The sequence below is a fragment of the Halichoerus grypus genome, chromosome 2 (assembly GCF_964656455.1).
Source record: "Halichoerus grypus chromosome 2, mHalGry1.hap1.1, whole genome shotgun sequence".
Lineage (NCBI taxonomy): Eukaryota > Metazoa > Chordata > Mammalia > Carnivora > Phocidae > Halichoerus > Halichoerus grypus.
In genome coordinates this window covers 97817950-97844116 of record NC_135713.1, presented here as the reverse complement: position 1 = coordinate 97844116, position 26167 = coordinate 97817950, and the positions used below count along the sequence as shown (strand labels likewise).

At 41.5% G+C, this 26167-nt stretch overlaps 1 protein-coding gene across 12 annotated transcripts in view; it reads left to right on the top strand.

Annotated features, from left to right (window-relative positions):
* The window catches only part of ARHGEF28 (Rho guanine nucleotide exchange factor 28), a 306584-nt gene that overhangs the window by 115320 nt on the left and 165097 nt on the right, over window positions 1-26167 (top strand). For 7 of the 12 annotated variants that reach the window (XR_013445747.1, XR_013445748.1, XM_078067194.1 and 4 more), the window contains exons 1-3: window positions 19635-19856; window positions 20283-20430; window positions 23891-24184. Coding sequence is in view for 10 of the 12 variants with exons in the window: in XM_078067194.1 (XP_077923320.1) it covers window positions 19785-19856; window positions 20283-20430; window positions 23891-24184 (514 nt within the window). In the remaining 2 variants the exon portion in view is untranslated. Of the gene's footprint in view, window positions 1-19634; window positions 19857-20282; window positions 20431-23890; window positions 24185-26167 lie in introns of those variants that run through there. The other 5 variants (XM_036080795.2, XM_078067191.1, XM_036080792.2 and 2 more) reach the window with 1 other exon arrangement.

Sequence of the window (26167 nt, the reverse complement as noted above, 5' to 3'; positions counted from 1 at the left end):
TGTTCTCTTAAGAGTAGCTAACAACATTTGGTTGGATAATGAAGAAGAGTATGAAAAGGATTTGAGAAGAGTTTAAAGACTTGGCTTCCATTTTGGGTGTCTGGCAACCCTTTTATCTGCCAGGCCTCAACTTCAAGATGCATATTTTTAAATTAAAAAATCATTAAAAAGCCTCCTAGAATCAGTTGTTAATCTAGTAATCAAAGTGACAGACTTGGGCAATGTGAGTTATTCCCCACACCGGACCGTGCTTGGTTGTAAAGACCAAATCCTTCCTGGTTGAAAACGGAGAAATTGTGTGTGTGTGTGTGTGTACGTGTGTGTGTGTGTACGTGTGTACGTGTATACGTACCTCTCCATAGAGTGGAAAACTCACTGTCAGAGGAGAGGAGCGCATGGTTCAGTCTCGAGTATGAAAAGGAAGTCCTTTGCAGCTTCTGGGCTCTGAGCTTCCTGTCTCTTCATATAGCTAGCAAGCTTGTAAACAAAATTCCAGTTAGATAGATACCAGTTCATTGTCTTGTTTATGGACATACTCTCTTAGAACCCAGCTATGGCAGTAACAAAGACAATTTCTCTTAAAAGAGTTGATTGACAGCTTAGCTTTAGTTTTATTTCTGTTAGGGAAGCATTGAAAAAAAAGCTAGTACATGCTTTCCAGTTAATTGGGAAGTAAGGAGTTGACTAGTAGGCAAATTGGTTTGTTCCTGGAGCACATCAACACAGTATGTGATACATTTACTAAGCACAGTGCAAGCTGCTAGGAATAAGGCCAGTGAGAATTCTGTGCTGAGCATTGTCTCAAGGCAGCTTTTGTATTTGGCGGCTTTATCTAGTTCCTAAAGAAATGAGAGAATGGCAGGTTTTATTGAATTTGCATTTTGGTATCTTTTAAACAAACAGGCATTTTTGAGTACTCAATGTTGTCACTAACCTTTTAAAGCTGTCCTGTGTTCCTGCCGCTCAAGTGTTGTTTCCCCTCTGTTCTGAGTGATTTGAATCTAAACACGTGAAGCTTCAGTCCATTCTTTGTGCATAGAGATAGAAAGCTGGGTCTGAAAAGAATAGCAGAGCTCTTACACAAGGAGGTCTGTGTTTGCACTCAAAAATGAAAGCGTGCAAACCAGTCTTGTAATGGGTTTTAGAACTGTTCTGAATGACATTTGACATTTAGAGATTGGAAACCTTTTAACATTCATTGCTTCATATTTAGTCTTTGCAAATGTTTCTTTATATGTTCTATGTTATATGTTATTCTGTCATCATGATAGAGCTCATTTTATTATCCATGTTATTTGGTATAATTAGTGCAGGAAGAATTCAGATGAGACACAGGAAGAACTTCCTGAAAAGCTAAGACTGGGGATACTAAGAAGATAGGGAAATCTCTTCTTGGAAACATAAAGCAAAATTTAAAGTGCTCTTTATGGGTCAGTTTGACTGTCTGTCTGCTGAGAACTCAGGGAGGGGTGCATGAAATGATCTTTTGTGACCACCTCCATTTTGTGCTTTTGTGATGCTCTGAATATCAGCAAAAGGAAAAAGCCCTGTATGTTCAATGCAAGTTTGAACCACTTTTATCATAGAGTCTTACATGTAGAAATTCTCTCTGACAACAGGACCAGATGGTCATCTGCTCTTATTACCATGGTAGAGAGAAAATTCTTTACCCCATCATGAAGAGAGTCCATACTTGGACAGTTGTAATTATTACAAATTTCTAATTGTCTAAAAATCTGTCTCCAGTAATTCTCTCCATTGGTTTTAGTTTTGCCCCTGAGACATTGTGAAGCAATTCTGCTCTTTCTTGTACATGATTCTTCAAAAGTTTGAGAACAGCTTTAAGTGTCTCCATTAAGTGTTCTCTTTGCCAGAGTAAACTCCCAATTTCAACAGCCTTTCTTTACTTGATGTAGGTTTGAGAGCTGTTATCACCCCGGTGGCTCTAATTAAACAGGAAACCCCAGCGAGGCTTGGCTTCAAGCAGAGGACAATGGAACTATTTTCTTCCTCTTCTGGACACTGTCCTGCAGTCTCAGGTAGTCTTAGCTTGTTACGGGTAGCTGTGTCACAATGTCGACTGTCCTAGGGTCACTGCCTTCCGAAATCTCTAGATCCTTTCCACATCAGTGGTGTTCATCTGGTGTTCTTCCATCCTCTGTTGTGCTGCTAAGTTTTCTCAGAGTACAATACTTTCATTCATAGTTGGGAAATCCATTGTTAGTGTTGGCCCTGTTCATTTCAAGTCTTGATTTGTAATAACCCATCCAACTTTGCTCCTGCCATTTGTACATTTGACAAGGACATCTATGTCTCCGTTGGTAAGCAGGTAGAACAAGATAGAGCCCCCCCTTGTCTTTTGGAAGGACTTCTCATTCTTAATTATTTGTTTCATCAAAATGTAGTAAAGGAATGGTTGGGCTAGTGGCTCACTGAATCATGGGTCAGAATTAGTGGCTTCCCTTTTGGTGCCTCCACAGCTCTTGAATCAACTCCTTAGCTCTACAAGTTGAAAATGCAATTTTTCTTTAAACTCAGGTGTGATAGACATATCTGTTATTGAAAACTTTAGAAAATGGTTTTAAATGATAAAATGTTGGAAATAGAACAGTGTGGAAAATAATAAAACAAAGCCTTCTTTGATGTAATCACATAGAGTTAGGACAAGTTGAAACGTTACTATTTTTCCCTTTTGTTCTGAATGCTAAAGAATATTCTTAGCCACAGAGAATTAGTGCACACCTAGAAAGGATCATGTGGTACTGAATGTTCTAGCTGAGGCGAAGTATCCTGTTGGGAATCCTGATGACATCCATGAGTGAGGTGCCAAGCGACTCTGGGTTAAGTGTGCTCTGTAAATCGTGTTTTCTGTCACTGCTCTTTCCATCATTTATCTAGTGTTGGAAACAGTTGTGATGTAGGATGGTTGGCTAAAGGTGTGTGATGACATTGCTTGATCATCACTTTCAACTCAATTCACCAACTCTTGCTTTTGTTAAGTTTTTTGTTTTTGTTTTTGAAGTATAGCATTCTGCAGTTTGATTAGCCTGATCTTGGGAAGGGATACTGTTAGCTCTTACACTGCTCTGGGAATCACTTTTTGTGCCAGAGCCTGTGGCAGAGATTGAGCCAAGAACCAAACGTACCTTCCTTGTCTTGGGCACACAGCTGTACAGTGTCTCCCACTTATTCTTTCTAGCTGAGTTCTTGCCAGCGGAATGGTAGTCGCAGAGACCAGTGCCCTGCTCAGGCCTGGACAGCTGTGCTTGCCCATAGTCTTTTGTCCTTCTGGCTGGAATAGAGAGGCTAACTTGGGATCCAAGTGTTGCAGGTGGTAGAGCCACATGGTGGCAGGAGTCTGGGTCCTTGGAAGGCAATTGGGCAGCAATATCTGCATGGGGCTCTCATGTGAGCAAGATGTGAGCGTTTACTTGGTTACTCCAGCCAGCCTTCAGGTCTCTGTTACGGTAGCCAGGTTACCTTGCTACCTAGCCTGTCACTAAACTGAGGGCAGTGGAGCAGCTCCCTTCATTTCATCCCTGTGTTTGGGGACAAAGCCTTCCAAGGTTTTTGCCAACAGATTTGCCTTCTTTCCTGACCTAGTCTTTTTTGTGTCCTTCTCATCCACCCCATTCTCATTCCTTTCTCTTCCTTTATGAAAAAAACCTTGCAGATCTTGAAATTCAGCTCTCATCTTCCATGTCCTGCCTTTCCAAGGTCTCTTTGCCCAATCTGAAGTAACTCCCTGGGCACTTGGCATTATTCTATTTTAAATTCTCTATATAGCCCCATCAATGTTTGGTATTTGTTTATTATGTCTTTCCAGAGGACTCAAAATGATGAGAGCTGGGATTTGCTCAGTTCACTGCTACATCCTTTATTCCTCGAACGGTGTCTGGAATGTACTCAATCAGGGCTTGATAAATATTTGATGAATGAAGTAGGAAACTATATCTTACTTTGGATAAGAAAAAAGTGGTATATTAAAGATCATAGTGGAAACACACGATGAAAAGTGATTCTTCTGGTTTGCAAAAATATTCTTTCCTTTTAATTGAGCATTTGAAATTTGAGTTAACTTTTTGAGTCCTTTCTGCCTTTGAGATAATGTCTAGGTCCCACGGATGCCAGATATTTGAAGGACATTTGGGAAGAAATCATTCATGAACATTATGCCTTATTACTTACAAAATGGATGTACCTTACAAATGAGAAAGAAGACTTACTAACACTTCCTGAGCTCTTACCATGTGGCAGGCACAGCATCCATTACCTGCTTGAATCCTCACTGACATCTAAAGAAGGAGTGTCTGCTGTTAATCCCATTTTACACATGAGGAGAGGAGTTGAGGTACAGACAAGTTAAGCCACTTGTTTAAAGGTAAACAGTGATAAGTGGAAGAGGTGGGAACGGGATCCAGGGCCACCTGACCCCCCCAGACCAGGACCTGTGTACTTCACCACCATACTCTCCTGCCCTCATGTGACAGGGTAAACAGAGGGATGGAAGGAAAATCAATTAGTAAAATGGAGGCTTATATTTTGGGCAGAGGAAAAGACTCTAAGGCAGGAAGAGCTAAGTACTGTAAGAGAGGTTGAGATGAGATGCCCTGAGTTCCGAGGGGTATCATGGAGACCTGCCTGGAAGAGCTGCTTTACAGAGTACATGGGGTCGGGATGGGCATAAGGAGTAGGGGCAGAGTTTTCGCTGGTGACGAGAGGGTGTGAAATGCTGGGAGTTTGACTTCACGGTCTTCAGAAAGAGGAGCACAACATGCTTCTAGGCAATTGCTACTAGAATGTGTACATAAAAGAGAAAGGGAGACTCTAGTATCTATGAAAAGGTTCCATGGAGGTACAGACAGGATAGTGATGTAGCACAGAGCATAGGTTAACATTTCTTAGTGCTCTCATGGCCTGTTGTTTGCACCACTTCCGATTCCAGAAAAAATCACACGCGCAACCGAGATAGATTAATATCCTAGAAAATGAGCACTCTTTTAACCCTCTAACAGACTACAGTAGCATCCAGGTCCTGAAAAACACAGTCACTGATGCCATGCCAAACTCTGGTAGAGTGAACTGTCTTGGAGTTCATCACGTGGGTCTTCAGTACATCCAGGGGATGTGAGCAACTAGCTAAAAAACACTTAAGTGTCAGGTGCTGATTTGGTTGACTCCTACCTGTCCTACCTGCTAGGTGGGTTCGGTTTTTATCACCATTTTTTTTTTTTTTTTTAAAGATTTTATTTATTTATTTGAGAGAGACAATGAGAGAGAGCGAGTACATGAGAGGGGGGGAGGGTCAGAGGGAGAAGCAGACTCCCTGCCGAGCAGGGAGCCCGATGCGGGACTCGATCCAGGGACTCCAGGATCATGACCTGAGCCGAAGGCAGTCGCTTAACCAACTGAGCCACCCAGGCGCCCCTATCACCATTTTATAGTTGAGGTAACTGAGGCTGCTGACGTTGGAACTCCGGTCTAATTTGATTGTAGATGCCTCACGCTCAACCTTTATGTTCCTTCCACTAATGCTTTAGGGTGTGGGTGGCGAGCCAGACTAGCATTTCCTGTCACATTGACCCAGACACATGTTTTCCTAACTTCTGGGGTTATTTTTGGTATTCTTTAGAAATGACTGAGCAGTAGAGAACTGTGAGAGAGACTGTGTCCCAAGGAAGGCCACCTCCATAGCATCCTTTCTGCTTTCCTTTCTGCCCGTTAGAGAAATGCAGAGGTGATTGTGTCACTCCCCTGCTCAAAATCCACCTCCCTCCCCAGTGATTGCCTGTCCCTCAGGCCCTCTCTGAGCTGGCCTCTGCCTTCACGTCCAGCTTCCCCTGTGGTCTTGCTTACCACCTCAAGTGTTGACAGCCTGGTTGCAATCAACTGTCCTTTCCCAAGGAACCATTCTATAGCCAGCCTTCATGCTTTACTTGGAATTCCCTTTCCTAGACAAAGTCCCCTTTGTCCTCTGGGGGAGGGCTTTCCCAGTGTTGCAAGGTGGACCTGGATCCTCCTGTTTCCAGCTGTACAGGGTGCCCTGTACTAAAGTGTGGGTGTCTAAGTTTTTTTCTGCCTGTGAGGCTGTGAACTCCCTGAGGGTAAGATCAGGTCTTGTCCTCTATCATCTGTGCCTGGCACAGATTAGGGGTTTGTCCAATGCAGTGAGAAGAAAGAAGAAAATAAATGTGGTCACAATATTCACGCTCCTCGAACACAGATCTTTTCTTCTAAGTATTCACAGTATATTGATGAGTAACTGAAGAGCCCCTCCTTAAGTTAGATCTAGGTGTAGTGAGACGGTTGGGGTCCCTCAGTGCAGTGGGCCGGCCCCTGCAGAGGCCTTGCCTCCAGGTGATAGAGCACTGGGCACAATGGCAGGATGTAGCAGGAGTTAGGAGGGAAGCAGAGCCCACTTCGCAGAGATGGCCTTGACTCCTACGTCTGCCCCCTGAACTTCTAGATCACTGTGGTCAGAGTCCTTGACCTCTGAAAGCCTCAGTTCACTCATCTGTAAACTCTGGATGATGGTTTCTACCCTGAAGAGTGATTGTAAGGACTTAGTGAGCTGATTGACTTAGCATGGTGCCTGATACATTCCCATGCACAGTACTATTAATGAAAACACAAAGGGTTCCTTTCATGGTCATTTTTATCCTTTTGGGTTACCAAGCAACCTCATTTAATAAATTGATAAGTACTATTGCTTTCACATTGAATTTCCATATTGGGAAGTGAGAAATTTTGAATTCAATGTGAGTTAAAACAAATTCTGACTTTTTTTCTTGAGGTTCCTCTAGTAATGTCTATATGGGGGCTTTGTCAGTAGTGAAGTTATCTGCACATAATAAGGTTTGTAAAGCATATTCTATTTTTAGATTGAAGGTTCATGTTTGACCTTATTGTTTTTTTTTTGCCCTGCCATCTTTTTTTTTTTAATTTTATTATGTTAGTCACCATACAGTACATCATTAGTTTTTGATGTAGTGTTCCATGACATGTTTGGCCTTATAAACAGAAGCCTATGTATTATAGAAGTTGGGGTTAGAGGATGATCCGTGCTGCTCCATGTTCAAATTGAAAAGTCAGATGACCACGACTGCAGTTTGATCATTTGATGTAAATTGGTGATAAAGGCCAGCGGAGAGATGAACGGAAGCTCTCTCTCTTTCGCTCCCTCCCCATCCATCCATCTGTCCATCCATCATTTGTCCATGCATCTGTAAGAAATGGAAGGAAGGGCCCTGAATTACAGTCAGCTCTTGCACAGGAGCCTGAACAGCTGCCCACTTAGCCATGGAGAGGAGCACCCATTTTTGCTCTTGTGGCTCCCAGGTCATCTCCATGACACCGTGTTGCTAGAGGCGCTGCAGTAGAGGATAAACAGAGCTGAGTAAAGATGTGGTCTCCTGGGAGACTGCTGTGTTCACTTCCTCTTGGCAGAGAAAATCCTCCCAAGAACCTCTGTGATATGGCAGAAAATGTCTGGTTGTTTCTTGCCTGGTTTTTGCTGTGGGCCTCTCTCATCTCACCTTTGCCCCGTCGTGATGTCTTCTTAACAGAGCAGTCAGAGGGATCCTTTTAGAGGGAAGTTTAGATCTTGTCACCCTTTTGCACAGGGCTCGGCGATGGCTTCCCACTGCAGAGCTGACACCTGTGCCCGTATGATGAGCTTCACTTGTCCCTGACCTTGCCTCCCATTTCTCTCCTCTTCTGCTTCATCCACCAGGGTTGCCTGTCTCACATGCTCACCTGAGGGCCTTTGCACTTGTCAGTTTCCCAACATGAGATTCTCTTTCATATCCACATGGTTCACATTGTTACTTTATTCAGGTCTCCAATAGAACATCAGCTCATTAGGGGCGTTTTCCTACTTTCCTTTCTAAAATATCTCTCTTTACCCCACCTTATTTTTATGAGGTCTTACGAATCCCTCACATATCAGGCACTTGATTATTTCCTGTCTTTGCCTCCAATAGAAAGATAGTGAGGGCAGGTAGTTTGTTGTAACCTTAGTACATAGTATACACAGTGTATCTCTGGAATGAATCAATGGTTAGTTCTGCCCCCCCTGTGGATTGTGGGCCAGTCCCTCACTTCTCTGTGTCTTTGGGGGTTGTGAGGTCCAAATGGGACAGCATACACAGAAGTGCCTTGTGAACAGGGAAGCGCTAAGGAAATGGAAGGTATTATTCTTTAACAAGATTATTTATGCACTTAGGCTTTTGGGATTGGTTCTTTGTGTGGGTTGCTACAGATGTTCTTGTACTGCTGGGCTTTGTGCTGAATTCAGAAGAAGTAACAGACTCCAACTAACTTTTGGCCAGATGGTGTCTCTGGTGAAGCCAACATTGGGCAGCTTTGCATGTAGGTCATATTTTTCACTGGCGGAGAGCCCTGAACAGTTCTAAGTACAGGCCTAAAAAGGAGGACAAGGCCAGAAAAATGGGGTCCTGCATTCTAAAGTCATTGCCAGTTCTAAAGTGGGACTGAGAATGGGAAAGGAATCCCTGAGGGTGCCCTCTCCTCCCAACACTGTTGTGTAGGACACAGGAGAGAGGGACTTTCTAGCTGGGGGTGTGGCCATTAGTTGGATGTGAGGAGTTTGGAAAAACATCCCCTGTGATGTGTCACAAGAAGACACATTCCATGGTGCTTTTTTTGCCCTCAATTCTTTTTTTTTTCCATTTTTAAAAAGATTTTATTTATTTATTTGACAGAGAGAGACACAGCGAGAGAGGGAACACAAGCAGGGGGAGTGGGAGAGGGAGAAGCAGGCTTCCTGCTGAGCAGGGAGCCCGATGTGGGGCTCAATCCCAGGACCCTGGGATCATGACCTGAGCTGAAGGCAGACGCTTAACGACTGAGCCACCCAGGTGCCCCACCATAAGAGGCTTTTAACTCTAGAAAACAAACTGAGGGTTGCTGGAGGGGTGGTGGGTGGGGGGATCAGGTAACTGGGTGATGGGTATTAAGAGGGACACATGATATAATGAGTACTGGGTGTAATATGCAACCGATGAATCAATGAACTCTACTTCTGAAACTAATAATACACTGTATGTTAATTAACTGAATTTAAATTAAAAAAATACACACTCATTTCACTGAAAATTCTGGACACAGAGGCATAATGGGCAAAATTATTTCCCCAAATTAATCTAAAACTTTAATGTGCTCTAGTCAAAACCCAAACTTGATCTTCAAATGAAATCTTTGAAGTGCATCTGGAAGAACAGATTCACAAGACTAAAAACATTTTGGAGAAAGATAATGCTTGGGCTGTGCAGAGTAGGGTCAGAATTTGCCCTACCACAAAGCAAAGCTTGCAATAAAATCATAATAATTTAAACAGTGCGACATGGGCACAGAGACAGACCACTGAGTAGGGAGCCCAGAAGCAGATGCATAGAAGTTATGTAATAAAGGTGACATTTCAAGCCAGTGGGGAAAGAACAGTCAACTCAGCAAATTGTTTTTTTGGAACAATAGCCATCTATTAGGGGCAAAAACAGGCCTCATATCACACATTCAATTTCCAATTAATTCAATATTTAACACAAAAATTCATAAGCCCATTAAGTTAGAAGGCTAACATTTCTCAGTATTGAACAAAATGATAGGGATTAAACAAATCTAAATCCCATCTATCTTGACACCCTTCCAATGTTCCAACCTGTTTTCGTTCTTTTACTGCCTTCCAGTTTTTGTGCAATGCAAAGCTAATTCTTACAGAGCTACCCTCACGGCATAAGTACACATATGGTGCTCCTCTCTCTTCTATTGAAAGTACTTTTCCATCTTCTGATTTTTGGCACCATTCAATTGCATTCCATCAAATGGGATGCTCTATATTTTCCTCTGTCATCCCTGTATTATTGTACTTGAAAAATGTTTCTAGCTTAACATTATAAATGATACTACAAGGAACTTTTTCATGTGCATTATTTTATGTTTTATTACTGTAGAATAAAATTCCAGAAATGGGTCCAAACATGTGAAAACTTGTCACAAATCACCAAACTGCTTTCCAGTAATGTTCTATCAAATTTCATGGCCACCAGTGCTGGTCATGAGTATCATTTTCATTGCAACCTTGCCAAAACTTTTATTTCCTAATTTATGGATAGTGAACAGTTCCTTATTGATTTCATCTTTTTTTCCCCCTACCCCTCAAATTACTTTTACTAAAGACTACTGCTAAATAGTGTCAATATTGTTAGTGGCCTGTTCAAATTTCAACTTCAAGAATTCTGGTCTTCCCTTGTCTATTCATATCTGCATTCACGTTTGCCTTAAGCAGGTCAAAATTTTCATTTTCTCAAGTGAACAAGTTGAAATGAACATCACAATCAGTCCCTTTCCTCTCTGAATACTGAAGGTGTATCACCTGTTATTTTCTCTTGGCCAGATAAAAAGTTCTCAAATACTCCTGTAAAATCTCTGCAGGCCAGTAACATGGAAAATGGGAACAAATATTGAGTAGGAAAGCTGGACTAGAACCATACTGAATACACCTCAGTATAAACATACACACACACACACACACACAGTTAATTAAACCAACATTTTTTACCTAGAAGCATCCTCTTTGAGAAATTCTACTTGTAAAACTCATCAATAATTCTCAAAGACCAAGCCTTCTGCTGAAATGCTGTGACATCTGTGGATTTCTTCTCAAAGAACCAAAAAGGTATTCAATCTTTTTGCCCCATTAAACTATTTATTTCATCCAATTATTTTACTCTTCTTCTGATGACATTTAAGATGGAAATGGTCGACACTGATGTGCACATTCTAAATATTTTTTTCCTTAAACTAGGTCTCTAAATACTTTGAGTAGCTTGGTGCTTGTATTATCCTAATCACTGAATATCCTTGTGCTAATGTTCTCCCTACTCTCTTCACTCTCACCCTCTGTAGACAATGTATCTATGTATACTTATACTTATATAATTATAATTATACTTGTTACTAACAATGTCATTTGCTAAACAACCTTAACCATCTAATTTCTAAAATATCTGGCATGAATACGGAATAAATACTGTAGTTTTAAATTGCGACAATGAGAACAAAGTGTGCATCTTTTTATTAGGGAATTCATTGCCAGCAAACCAACACTAAAAGAAACATTAAAGGGAATTATTCAAGCAGAAATAAAATGATCTCCAACATAAACAGACACCGAAGGGAGAATTGAACAGTGGAGTAAATATAATTAATATCTAATGTATAAAATAGGAACTATGTCATGGAGTTGAAAATATATATATATATATATATATATTTTAAAGATTTTATTCATTTATTTGACAGAGGGAGAGACACAGCAAGAGAGGGAACACAAGCAGGGGGAGCAGGAGAGGGAGAAGCAGGCTTCCCGCAGAGCAGGGAGCCCGATACGGGGCTCGATCCCAGGACCCCGGGATCATGACCTGAGCCGAAGGCAGACGCTTAATGACTGAGCCACCCAGGCGCCCTGGAGTTGAAAATATTTGTAGAACTAAAATGTCTGACAATAGTAATGTAAAAGGCAAATGGGATTCACGTGTCTAGCAGTTTGGGGAAAATGTTAAACATAATAGCTCATTACACTTGTGTCAAATACATAAGTTTTAAGTTGAGGGTAACAGTAGAAAAATGTATAACAAGTTACAGAAGAAAAACCCAATTAGAAAATATTTTATTAATCACAAAGACCAGAGAAACAAAAACATAAAACGTATGTCAAATAGATAGTTAGAGGATAGAAATCCAAATATACCAGCAATTATTTTAAGTGTAAATGAACTGACCCAAATACAATACCAACATAGTACAGAATTTTTTAATTCAAAAATGAAAGATAAAAACACAGAAAACTTAAAAGTAAAAAGATATACCAACCAAAAGAAAGCAAGTATGGCCAAAACAGTATCAGAAAAAGTAGATATTTTTTAAAGATATTATTTATTTATTTGACAGAGCGAGAGAGAGAGAGAGAAAGCTCCCACAAGCAGGGGGAACGGCAGGCAGAGGGAGAGGGAGAAGCAGGCTTCCCGCTGAGCAGGGAGCCTGATGTGGGGATCGATCCCAGGACCCTGGGATTCTGACCTGAGCCAAAGGCAGACACTTAACAACTAAGCCACCCAGGCGCCCCTGAAAAAGTAGATTTTAAAGCATGTCTTGCTAGTAAAGAAAGAGGAACTTTGCATCATAGTTTAAAAAGAGATTATCATCATTAAATCTGTATGCACCTAATAACACAGCCTCAAAATATTAAAAAAAAATTAACAAGCCAAAGAGCTAGACCAATCCATAATCGCAAGTTAGACCTTAACATGCCTCTTTCAGTAGCTGATGGAAGAAGCAGACAAAAAAAGTGACAAGGATATAAAAGATCTGAATCACATAAGTAACACAATTATTTACCAAAAGGAGCAATTACCATAATTTATATGTTAATATTAAAAAGCCACACATTTTTCATATCTCTGCAATAAATTCAGTTATACATAAACACACAAATCAAAAATTCTCCAGGACTTTCACACTGAATGGGATGATTCACCACTACAGAACTGAAATAGCCTTTGTTTCTGTATCAAAGCTGAAGTGAGTAAAAAAAAAAAACAATTCAGGACAGAGGTCAGTAAATTACTCCAATTCCTCAAGAGAAACAGAAGTAGGCTTTAAAAGTCTCCTTAGAGGTGCGATTATTGCTCATTGAAAAGTCTCCTTAGAGGGGTGCATGGGTGGCTCAGTTGTTAAGCATCTGCCTCAGCTCAGGTCATGATCCCAGGGTCCTGGGATCAAGCCCTACATCGGGCTCCCTGTTCCGCGGGGAGTCCGCTTCTCTTTCTGCCTCTCCCCCTGCTTGTGTTCTTTCTCTCACTTTGTGTTTCTGTCAAATAAATAAATACAATCTTTAAAAAAAAAAGTCTCCTTAGATTACTTCCTTTTAAAATCACTAAAGAAAGTAATAAATAAAATCACTAACTTACTCACAGATGTATGAAAACACAGAACTCCTAGAAACTGAAAATATATATGACACTTTAAGCAGACCACTGAAGGAAATGTACTGGCTTGGGTGTAAGAAAATTCCAATTATAATCTGTACTCTTAAATCACCCCAGTAGTTCTTGAGTAAGAAAGGTCCTGTGCGTGGTTCCCAAATAATCAAGTACATAAATAAGGAATGAAGCAAAATGCAGTTTAACAACTGGATGGCAGTTAGGATTTTAGTCAATAATCAACTAAGCATGAGTTGTCACCAACACAGCTACCCTAAAATGCTAACTCTGCCCTACCCTGCATGGGTGAAAATCTAGTAACTCCATTAAGAATGGGTATGGTCAGGCTCTGCTCTCCATCAGACATACCTGGGCCATGGAATATTTCAATACAGACAAAACTGACAACACATTCAGAGGAAAAGGACAAGGATGCCAAAGGGACACAAAAACCATATTGTCATATGAGGAACAATTGAAGGAACTGGGACTGTTTGGCCAAAGAAGTGTAGAATCATGGTTAAATGGTCACTGTTAGAAATATCTGAGGGTCTCTCAGGCCCACAGGGGCTCTGACATGTTCTGCAGGCCCCAAGGGGGAAAGCCCAGAACAATGGAGGGAAGGACAGGGCACAGAGTTCAATTCTACAGTGAGAGCCTTCTAAGAATCAGAGATGGCCAAAGATGACAAAGATTGCTTTAGCTTAGAAGGAATAAGCACAACCAGAAGACACTGCTTTTGTTTTATTTTGCTTTGCTTATTTATGTATCATAAAAGAGAATGGGGCTAAATACCGACCTACCTAGTTTTACAAATCTAGAATCTGTGATACCTGGTAAATAATCTAGATTAATAGCTTCAATATGAAAAAAAAAATATGTAGGTCTAGATAAGTGGTATTTTTGTGTGTATTTAAATTAATCTCTCCCTTATTCTTCTGCTTCAATTTCTTAGCTCCTTGGGTTGACGGTTGGTTCATTTTCAGTCTCTGCATTAGTAGTTTTCAAATTGAGATCAAGGGAAATCTGGATTCTAACGGAGTTCACAAGCATTCCATTTAAATTTCATTTTGGAAAATAGGTTTCCAATTTTTTTTAAAGATTTTATTAATTTATTTGACACAGAGAGAGAGAGAGAGAGAGCGAGAACAAGCAGAGGGAGCAGGAAAGGGAGAAGCAGGCCCCCCGCCGAACAGGGAGCCCAATGTGGGGCTCAATCCCAGGCCCCTGGCCCCTGAGCCCAAGGCAGACGCTTAACCAACTGAGCCACCCAGGTGCCCCAGTTTCCAATTATTTCTAAATCTAAAAAGACTGCATTCACTTAAATGTATTATTTATCAAGCTTTAATACACTGGTGAGGACCTGAACTGCCAGGCTAAGTCACTGTCTTCGGTGAATTAATAAATGTAATATATTTAAATTTGAAGAACACATTTAACAATAAAGAAGTTTTATCCATTTTATATATTAAAGTTCCCCATATTACTTTGTTTAGGGAAAAAGCGTTTTCCTTTGGGGGAAAGAGAGGTTTTCCTTTGGGAGAAAAAAAGGTTTTCCTTCAGAAAAGAAGTTTCAGCGCCACCTACTTGGTGTCTGTAAGGCCCCTCAGACTCTAGGACACCCTCTGCTTGTCTGTATTGGAAACTCAAATTCACCTCTAGCTCACATCTCAAACAAGCTTTTAATTTCCATTGATGACTGCAATTCATCAACTTCAGATTCAGGTTGAATCCAAGCAGACAATCATCTCATTGGGTTATTATTTAATGCTTGAGGTCTACAAATGTATGTCAAACCATGTGTCATATGAAGGTCAGTCTGGGTCCACTGACAGCATTGAATGTGCCAAACTGAAACCAAGACTATCAGGAATACAAAGAACCCTAAGTCTTCATGAATTGATAACTCCTGGACAAAGACTGACACAATCTCAGTGACACGATCATCTGTATTCTTATTTCAGAGTAGGACACAGAGCTCCTGCATTCCATAGAAGTCTCTCTTATGAGGGTACAAAAGAAGGGAACAGTGCCCTTTGTCCTCATCTGGCCAGCATCTGTGCCAGAACACAAATTCAACTCTCTAACACACACACACACACACACACACACACACACACACACACACACACACACACACACACACACACACACACACCCATTCTTAAACAGGAGCACTGAAGGACCTACCAAATAATGACCAGTGCAGGATAAAAGAATCAGGAATGCTTGCCCAGAAAAGTAGGGATTCAGAACTCATAAAACAGAGCTGTAAGAAGCCTCAGAGTTCATGGGATCAATCCCTGACATCCCAGATGAGGAAAGTGGAAGTCCATACCAATAGGTGACTTGCTCTGGGTCTGACCATACAGCAGACCCAGGGCTGGGGCCCAGGTCTTCATCCTGCATCCAATGTTCTTCCCATGCTCCAAGCTGCCTGCCAGTTGGAAGATTTACCACCTCACCCCTGTACTCCTACCCCAGGGCCTGGGAAAGAAAGGCCTTTATGGAAACAAGTCAGGAGTAGAGGCAATCAGCGCTGTCAAAGCTTCCCAGTACTCACTGCACAACACCCATCTCTCCCCATGCTCTTGTATCTTCTCTTCCTCAACTCTCATCCGCTCTGTCAAACTACAGCACACTCTCAGGGCCTACTGCTCTTCTCCGTCTCAAATGCGAACAAGCACAGGTAAAAGCCAGCCAAGCCACAGCATGGCAAACACGCAACTGCAGAAACCAGGGGCACAGGGCAACGAGGAAAGAGCACCCAGAGACTCCGCTCAGCCCCAGCTCCAAAAGAGTCTGTGCGAGGCAAGGAAAGAAAAAACAAGGATGAGAGCTCTGTGGGGAGGGAAAGGACAAAACAGCAGCAGCGATGGGCTAGGGAGTGATGGCAGTGGCAAGAGGAGAAAGGACTAGAAAAACAAAGCAACTGAGAATTGAGTTGAAGCAGGAAAAGGGCAAGAAAGATGGAAAATAAATGACAATGAGAAGAGAAATATCCACCCTACCAGGAACTGCAATCTGGAAACACCTTTGTAAAAAGGAAGGGGGTGGGGCAGGGAGGAGCTGAATTTTGACGCTTACAAAGAATATTTCATCTGACCCAAATCGATCACTATAGTGCACACCTGAAACTAATATAACACTGTATGTTAACTACACTGGAATTAACGTTTTTAAAAATGAGTTATACGCAAACAATCATGGAACACTACATCAAAAACTAATGATGTATGGTGATTAACATAATAAAATAAAATTTAAAAAAATTCTTGCCATTTGCAACAACATAGATGATCTAGCGGATACAATGCTAAGTGAAGTAAGTCAGTCAGAGAAAAACAAATACCGTATATTTCATTTATATGTGGAATTTAAGAAACAACTGAACAAATAAAAAAAGAGACAAAAAAGCAGACTTTTAAATACAGAGAACTGATGGTTACCAGAGGAGAGGTGAGTTGGGGGATGGGTGAAATAGGCAAAAGGGATTAAGAGCACACTTACCATGAGGAGCACCAAGTAATGTACAGTATTGTTGAATCATTATACTGTATACCTGAAACTAATATAACCTTTTATGTTAAATAAAATTGATTTTTTAAGATTTAAAAAAAAAAGGAAAAATGCTTGTGTCCCCTCTCTTGCTGTGTCTCTCTCTGTCAAATAAATAAATAAAATCTTAAAAAAAAAGTCTCTTATGGTTTGTCTCCCTCCCTGATTTCATCTTGTTTTATTTTTCCCTCCCCTCCCCCATACCCCTCTTTTGTTTCTTAAATTCCACATATGAGTGATATCATATGATAATTGTCTTTCTGTGATTGATTTATTTCGCTTAGCCTGATACCCTCTAGTTCTATCCACGTTGCAAATGGTAAGATTTCATTTTTTTGATGGCTGAGTAATATTATATATTACCACCTCTTCTTTATCCATTTTTATCCCCACCTAGCAGGGTGCCCAGTGTGGGACTCGATCCTGGGACTCCAGCATCATGACCTGAGCTGAAGGCAGTTGCTTAACCAACTGAGCTACCCAGGTGAATTTATCCATTGAATTTATCCATGGATAAATACAAATTAGCCATTCATCTGTCAGTGGGCATCTGGGCTCTTTCCATACTTAGGCTATTGTTGACATTGCTGCTATAAACATTGGAGTTGGGGCACCTGGGTAGCTCAGTTGGTTAAGCAACTGCCTTCAGCTCAGGTCATGATCCTGGAGTCCCAGGATCGAGTCCCACATTGGGCTCCCTGCTAGGTGGGGAGTCTGCTTCTCCCTCTGACCCTCCCCCCCTCATGCTCTCTCTCTCTGTCAAATAAAAAAAACAAAACAAAACATTAGGGTGCATGTGCCCCTTTGGATCACAATGATTGTATCCTTTGGATAAATACCCAGTAGTGCTATTGAGGGTTGTAGGGTAGCTCTATTTTTAACTTTTTGAGGAACCGCCATACTGTTTTCTAGAGTGGCTGTACCAGCTTACAAATAGACGCATGCTCTATATCTATATCTAAAATGCTCACCATTACTTGGCATCAAGGAAATACAAATCAGAACCACAATGAGATACCACCTCACACCGGTCAGAATGGCTAAAATTAACAAGTCAGGAAACAACAAATGTTGGCGAGGATGCGGAGAAAGGGGAACCCTCTTACACTGCTGGTTGAATGTGTGTTTTTTAAAATGTGGGATATAGTGAATTGACAGAAAGATGATGTTTAGTATTTCTGAATAGAAGGAGAGTGAGTCTGATAATGGCAGTAAATTCACTTAGGAAAGTTTATAGTTTTAATTGCCTAAAAGTGTGAAATTGATTCCAGGTGGGGAACAGGTAGAAGTACACTGGAATTCTGTAGGTTGGTATTTATCTTTGCCATTAACAAAATTAGTGGCCCTCTTAGAAAAGGAGCAGATTTTCAGTGGCCAGAGTGATTAGAAAGACCCCAGTCTACCCCCCAAATTGTCACTTGTGGCTGGTTACTTATACTGTACTGGTTTTTTGGAACATTTTCAGAAACCCATTTCTCCTGATGTGTGTGGCTTAGTCTAAATCTCCTTGGAGCTTTCGCTTTCTGGAATGAAAATGTTCATGTTCTTTCATATTCATATTTTCTTTTTCTGTCATACTCTCCTGCCCACCCCCATCCCATTCTTTCTCTTTGAGTTTCTCTCTTAATTTCTGCATCACCCCCATCCCTCCTCCTCTCATAATGCCTTCTGTGTCTTTCTGATCTCTGCGATTAGCAAATAAGAAGACCCCTTTTTATTGCTGACTAGTGTTCTTAGCGCTAAGACTGTGGCCATCTCTCTTTAATGGATAGGTCTTATTTCTGACCTGTTTTTGTTTATTTTCTTTTTATCAATGTAGAGCATGGTGTAGGCTCAAAAGGAAGGCACACCTAAATTGTAAAACTGTTCTCTTTGGGGTTGTATTGCTTTGGAAAGTCTTGCATTTAAACTCCTTCATAAGTTGTGGTCCTTGTTCACCCAACCAAAGAAAATACGAATGTGAGGGTTGTTTTGAATAGATACAGATTAGATATTCTTCTGATCCGTGAAAAGCTTTGATCTGTTGATACAGTTTGTTTTCTTTAAAAAAAAAAAAATCACAAGTCAGGTCAGATTCTGTTCGTGGACAATTAACAGTCCCTTTAGCCACCAGGAACATGACTAACGCAGGCTGTTCTTCCTTTTTTAGGAAATGGAATTTCATCTAAGTTTCCTCTCTGTCATGTCAGACATTTGTTACTGGTTTTTTTTTTTTTTTTTTTTGCCTTTCAGATCCTCTTCCTGAACTTTTTTGGAAGCTATCGTATGGTGGATTATTCTTGGCATGCTACTTTCTATTGATGACATTCCTGCATGTTTGCATGTGCTCACATGCAGAGAAAGGACAATCCAAAATTGTATAAACTAGTGATTTTTTTTTCCAGGAAACCACAATTTGTATTTATACCAATTCATAATTTAAGGTAATGCTTTGTGGGTGATAGATTTCAAACCACTAGGAAAACATCCTTTTTATTTTTAAAGTTTAGATGAAATATCCATGTGATTATTGGAGAAAGGAGTTCTGCAGTGATTTTGTTTCTGATACTGAATTGGCCTACTTCTTGATATCCTACAGAATATAGTGTTGATGATAGCCATCAAAGGCAAACAGATGTTAAGGAGGCTGTGTAGAATTTCCTCTGTTTCCTTTTCTCCCCTATCACAGGGGGAGGGACTTGCCAAGAGAGGGTTTGTTTTTGTTGGGCAAGCACACAAAAGCCCAGATGCTTCTCCGCAGTGGGCCAAGCTCTGGAGGCCTTCCAAAGTGGGCGACCCTTTCCACCTCCTAGTTTCCATTTCCCTGCCACTCCCACAGGCTGGGTGGAATGTACCATCTCCCTGGAGGACTCTCCTGTATTGCTTTTTTGTTTTTGAGTGGAGGGAGTGTCTGAAGCCTTTAGTTTTCCAGTGTCCCAGGAGGGTCTGGCAGGCCTGTCTACTGGTGCTTCTCCCTTGGTTGTAGAAATGTAGATCTAGCCCTTCCACACAGCGTCCGGATGAGAATGTACTGGAGAGCCCTCACCTGCTACCTGCTTCCTTGACATACCTCACCTTCTTCTGTGACCCAGGGGCAGCTCCTCTCCTTGGAACCAGGGCACTTAGGGTTTGTGCCAACTAGAAGCTCTCAAGAGAAAGTGTGAGGCCAGGCCGGATGAAAAAGAGGACTTGGAATTCCCTCAGAAGACAAATAGCAATTGGAAATGGCACAACAAGTGTGGGAGCATGTGGTGCTATGTATTTGGCATAGTTTGTGAATATTTAAAGTCCTTACAACCTACTGGGATCCAGTACAGGGTAAGGCAATAACTAAAGATAATCGTTTTGAACCTTTGTAGTATGGTGGTATGTCAGGTACAGAAAAAAATTAATAGGGAATCAGTGATGTTCATCAGGTAGGAATTCAAAGGAAATAAAAGGCAACAAAGTTCAATCACATTTATACAGCTAGTATACTTAAAAAAATTCTTCCCTATCCTCTGGACTTATTCAGCTTTAAAAACAGAACAAACCAGCTCTGACACCCATACTTTCAAATGTCAGAAAGCACCTCTCTGTCGTCCCAAGTGTTTGCTGTTGGAAAGGAGGATTTGTAATATTTGAGAGTCAACCACATGAAATCAACATAACAAACAACACTATTTTGGACCCCAGCCCTTTTTACTGTGGTTTTTTAGAATCAGAACAAGAAAGTGTGATGATGCCTTAACTTACTCTTTTTAGGGGCAGATGACCATCTATGCAAAGTTTGGCAAAAATGTTTATCTTCCTAAAGATGCCGAATTTTACTTTATTTACAATGGATCTCATCAGAGACACATCGTGATTGCCGAACGCGCTGAGGATAATGTTCTCCGATCCAGCATTCCAGGTGAGGTGTAGTCTTTACTCTGCAACTGGCAAATCTGTCTGGAAGCATCTTTCCTCCAGGGACATAGGCTGGGAAGAGGACCAGGAGGAGAAAGTAAACAGTGCTCCAAAGTGGGATGCGTGGAGAGAGAGGTGGAGAGGGGGTGGGGAGCAGGGAAGGGACAGAGCCCATGAGAACACTCACACTGGGTTATCTTGCTTCTGAGGTTCTCCCAGTGGTGTCAGCCTTGCCTTAGACTGGGCAGGCCCATCCTGTTGATTGCACCCAACTTTCCAAGTTGGCTATGCTTTGCGTGTAGTCCAGTAGAGGGGTCACTCTGTCTTAGTATCACCTCCTGTTTTTCCAGGGCCTATGGCCAGGGATGGCTCAGGCAGAACTGAGACATTGGCAACAGGTTTTCATTCTCCCTCCCTCCTTCCCCTGCAGTCTGGCAGCCCCATTGTTCACCGCTCTCCTGCTTGCTCCTTTTGGTGGCTGGGGTTCCTTCCTTGGCACTCTGTGTATCCAGATTCTTCCTTACTAGATCTTAGGCCCCAGAACTTTCTCTTCCCACCACCAAAATGTTCATGTTCAGAAACTTGTCATTCTCCTACATGTCTTCTTCAATTACCATGGTGACAGATGACTCATTAATATTTCGTGTTAATGTTTCTTAAGAGCTAATAGTTCTCAGATACAGTTGCGTAGTTTCATTGGGCTGTGGGTTATGTATCTGAGACATGAATCTGTAGCCCAAAGGTGTAATGAAGATGTTATTACTTGCAGGAGGGGAGGGTTTTGTTGTTCTAGTTTGTGGATGGATTAGTTTTCCTTAATCGTGGGACTTTGAGACCCTCTATATTGCATCATGTAGGGAACCTTCAGTATTTTTAAGGGTAGAATTGGCCTCATTTTTAGAGGAAAGATATTTCTAAGTGCTTCTGCAGTTTATCTGTTCCATGCAGAGAGAAGGTAGACAGTAAACATGCAAACAACACAGACATAGTGAGAATTGCAGAGAAGTACAAAGGTTTTTTAACCCTGGACTTGCTCATCAGATCAATCTGTTGTCCCATTTCTGAGACTATGCGCATTTTTTTTAACATGCTGCTGTAATTGATGTAATGCTTTCTATAAAGGTTAACAGATTTAGTTGGGCATGATTATCGTTAACCTTTCCTTTTTTTTTTTAAGATTTTATTTATTTATTTGACAGAAAAAGAGTGTGTGTGTGCACAAGCAGGGAGAGCCACAGACAGAGGGAGAGGGAGAAGCAGGCTCCCCACTGAGCAGGGAGTCCTACATGGGACTCGATCCCAGGACCTTGGGATCATGACCTGAGCCGAAGGCAGACACTTAACCAACTGAGCCATCCAGGCACCCCAGCCTTTCCTTCTGACTACACAAGTAGCCAAGTAATAAATACTAACCAACCATTCTTTTGCTATGCCTATAGATGTATGTGTATTTTTATTGGTAATCCAGGCATACATCCAATGCATGGTCATACATGAATTTACAGAATATAATGCAGTCCATAAAGAGTAGTGAGTATAATGTGCAATGAAAACCAAGGCATTCCAAGTAATTTGGAAACAAAAAAGAGCATTTTTCTGAATTACATCTATGTTGACATTCTAAATTGAAGTTGAACAACTTTAAACAAGTATTTGAGAGCGATAGTGGAAAACCAGACCCAGGTAGTAACATTTAGAAACTGAGCAATTTTAATCACTTCTCTTTCTGGCCTAATAACTGCCATCCTTATAAGAAAAAAAATAGTCAAACCTCATTAATAGCACAGAGTCACTTCGGGTCTGTCTCTTTTGCCTCTGCCTTTTGGGCTTCGGCATTTCCGTTTATGTCTTTACTGCCTTTTGCTTCTCCTTCTTTGCTTGGTTTTCTTTTATGAAGCCTCTTATGGAGGAAGAATGAAAATAATAACTGAAGTGCCAATCCTCATTTTAAAATTTTGTCATTTTCTTTACTTGGATGTAAGGGTGAGCCTCTTTCCCACTCCTTGTGTGTTAAAGAAGATCTGTTTGATGATATTGTGGCCTACTTCGAAGTGAGGGTTCTCACCTTTTTTTTTTTTTTTAAGATTTTATTTATTTATTTGAAAGAGAGAGAGAGCACAAGCAGGGGGAGTGGGAGAGGGAGAAGCAGACTCCCCACTGAGCAGGGACCCTGATGTGGGGCTCGATCCCAGGACCCCAGAATCACGACCTTAACAGACTAAGCCACCCAGGCACCCCCTCACCTTTGTTTTTAACAGATTCCGTACAGACAGGTGACAGTCCCTGTTTCTGAACCTTAAATGTCTCCTGTTAGAGCTTTGCCAGGGTAACCTTTCGGAAGTGTGTAGAGCAGATTTCTGTAGTCTGTCCTGGAAGTGTAGCCTGGGGACGGAGGGCTGCATTATGTGCTTGCACCACTGGGTCATTTTTGAAGAGGTGATGTGAGCATGACAGTAGTTATCACTTAGTGAGCTGGGATGCTCTTGTTCCTATTAAGGCTCCTATTAGCCATTTGCTTGGGGGCCAGTGGTGGCTGAATGTTTTTTTTTTTTTTTAAGATTTTATTTATCCATTCATGAGAGACAGAGAAAGAGAGAGGGAGGCAGAGGGGGAAGCAGGCTCCCCGCAGGGAGCCCAATGTGGGACTTGATCCCAGGACCCTGGGATCATGACCTGAGCCAAAGGCAGACACTCAGCTGACTGAGTGGTGGCTGAATGTTAACACTTCTTCTGTCTGGCTGTGATTACAATAATCACAGCAGTTTGGTGGTACTAATTCCTGGGTATTCTGCCAAGTACAGCATAAAAATGTACCTGGGTAGTAGTTCACCCACCCTAGCCAAGTGAAAGAAGAGTATAAGTAGGAAGGACAGGTAGTAGGATTAGATAACCACCCACAATAGAAATATTAACACCTCCAAGACACAAAAGTCATTCTCAGAAGTGGTGGGAGTGGGGGCAATGAACAACGTATGTTAAGTATTTCTGTTGAGTTCTCTTCACCCACCCTAACTCACATTCAAAGGAACTCTTTGGAGCTACTTTATGAAACTATCATCTAAAAAAAATACATAAAAATATAGGACTCAGGAGGAAGTGGCCGAGGAGGAAAGGGCAAAGGCCTTTAAGAGGATGAACTTGAATTCAGGGGTTGGGGTAGAAGTACAAACACCGCCAAATAACGGTGTTTGTTGATGATAAGAGAATAGACATTGAAGTGTTCAGAGCTCCTAAAAGTTACTTTTAAAATCAGGAGTCATTGAAAGAAGATGGAATCAGCTTTAATTTGGCCCCACAAACATGGCAGCATTTAAAGATAACTGGCTGCATTTCTCTTCTGCTTTGCTCTCTGGAAGCGTGTGGTCTCCGTTCTCAGTGCAGCGAGACTGGTGACCCCTGACTTGGACACTGGGTGAGCATCTCCTGTAGACTGTAGGTGAACTGTTTACTGTCTTGTTGTCCAGGCCATGGACTTCAGGAGACGGTGACGGTATCTGTGTGCCTCTGCTCAGAAGGTTACTCCCCAGTGACCATGGCCTCCGGCTCAGTGACCTACGTGGACAACATGGCTTGCCGGCTGGCTCGTTTGCTAGTCACTCAAGCTGATCGCCTCACCACTGATAGTCATCAGACCTTGCTGACTCCATTTGCCCTGACGGTGGGAGCCCTGCCTGCGTTGGACGAGGAGCTCGTGCTGGCTCTGACCCATCTGGAGTTGCCTCTTGAGTGGACTGTCTTGGGAAATTCTTCACTTGAAGGTGGGTCTTCACCCGGATATTCAGATGTCTTTTCTTGATGTGAAGTTGAGAATGTGCCTTACAATTTGTTGTCTGTCTCCATGGGTTGATTTTCCTGCCCATTTTTGTCCTGAGCCTTATTCTGACGTGACTGGCTTCCCTGAGATCCTGAGTCACTCAACCCTGGGCTGGGTGATGCTATTTGGCTCTATTCCTGGTGGTGAAGAGCTTTGCCTCAAGGAGGGAAGGACTGTTTCTTGGTGGCAAGCTCTTGAGCTAGCTGCTTTGGACTGTGGCACTCCTTCCATTGGTACCTCTTCTTGCTGTGCCATTTCTCCAAGTAGGTGGAACCATCAGGCAGCCATCAGGAAGAACAAGCAGCCAGCTCTGTGGGAACACTTCGAACAAATGTGGCATGCAGGAAATAAAACCAATGTGTTGACGTCTTTAAAATGCCAGTGTCACGGAGAGCATTCGAACATTTGTACTAACTTCTGGAGAAACCTCCGGGTGGCTCCTGTTTATTAGAAGACTGAATAGACTCTTAACACCAATCATGTGGGATCTGTGTGTGAACAAAGGTGGATGTTTTATATAAGTCCATGCAAGGCTTGAGGCTAAACTGTTATTCAATAGATACTTCTTTTGGTGATTACAAATCACAATTTTTTTTTTATTATGTTATGTTAGTCACCATACAGTACATCATTAGTTTTTGATGTAGTGTTCCATGATTCATTGTTTGCATATAACACCCAGTGCTCCATGCAACAAATCACACGATTTTATTAGAAATTGATGTTGTTTTGTGTTTTATTGAACACATATACTTTTGCTGTCTTTCTCTATTATTGTATGACTCTAGTGATGAAATGATGCTATTTTTAAGAGTTTCTACTTCCTGATACATTCTTTTTTTTTTTTTTTTAAGATTTTATTTATTTATTTGAGAGAGAGAGCAAGAGTGAGAGCAGAAGCAGGAGGAGGGGCAGAGGGAGAGGGAGAAGCAGACTCCCTGCTGAGCAGGGAGCCCGACGCTGGGCTTGATCCCAGGACTCTGGGATCATGACCTGAGTGGAAGTCAGACGATTAACCAACTGAGCCACCCAGGCACCCCCTGATAAATTCTAATTACAGACTGGTTTAAATTTGATGGTGGATAAGATTAAATGCACTAATCGAGGTAAAGGTATATGCTTTTTGTAAACAGAATCTTAAGGCCATATGCCACAAACAGAGAGGATCTCCATTTGTTTCTTTCAGTCAGGGTTAAATTAAAACTCTCTTGGGAAATTAAAGATGTTTCTTATTCCTGAAGAACGTGGATGAGACCGGTCACAAGCCTAGTTCATTGTTGAGCCGTGTCTGACTCCTGTGTGCTATACCGAGCTGTATGGTAGCTGATTGATAAGTGTGAAGGGTGGGTACCATGGGGACTAGGTGATATCTGTTCTCCTCACCATTATCTCCAAGACCTACCAAATGGCTTGGAACATATCAAGTATTCAAGAAGTATTTGTGCTAAGAATGGAAGTTGTATTTTAGGACCTTCAAAAGGAAGTCACACATCCTAGATAGCACTATTATAATTCATATATATATGAAAAATGTACATGTTTTCTGGCTAAGGAACTTTATCATGTATATATGAATGTATATACATGTATACACACACGTATATACACACATATACACATACATATATACATGAGTATGTTCCTGTATGTCCAGGCATACATGTATATATGCATATATGTTGATATACATGTATGTACTGACATATGTATTGATTTGTATATATATGTGTTTTCTGATTAAGGAACTTCATTTTCTTAAGCCTCCTAGTTAAAAAAAAAAAAAACAACCTCTAATATTGGAGGGTGTTTTACTTTTTGGAAGGCAGATTCATTTTGACAAAGGCATAAAGTTTTCATACTTTTTCACCAGTCACTGCACTCAAGGCCACAAGTAAAGTGCCCCCAAGCCTCCAGGAGCAGCAGTTGC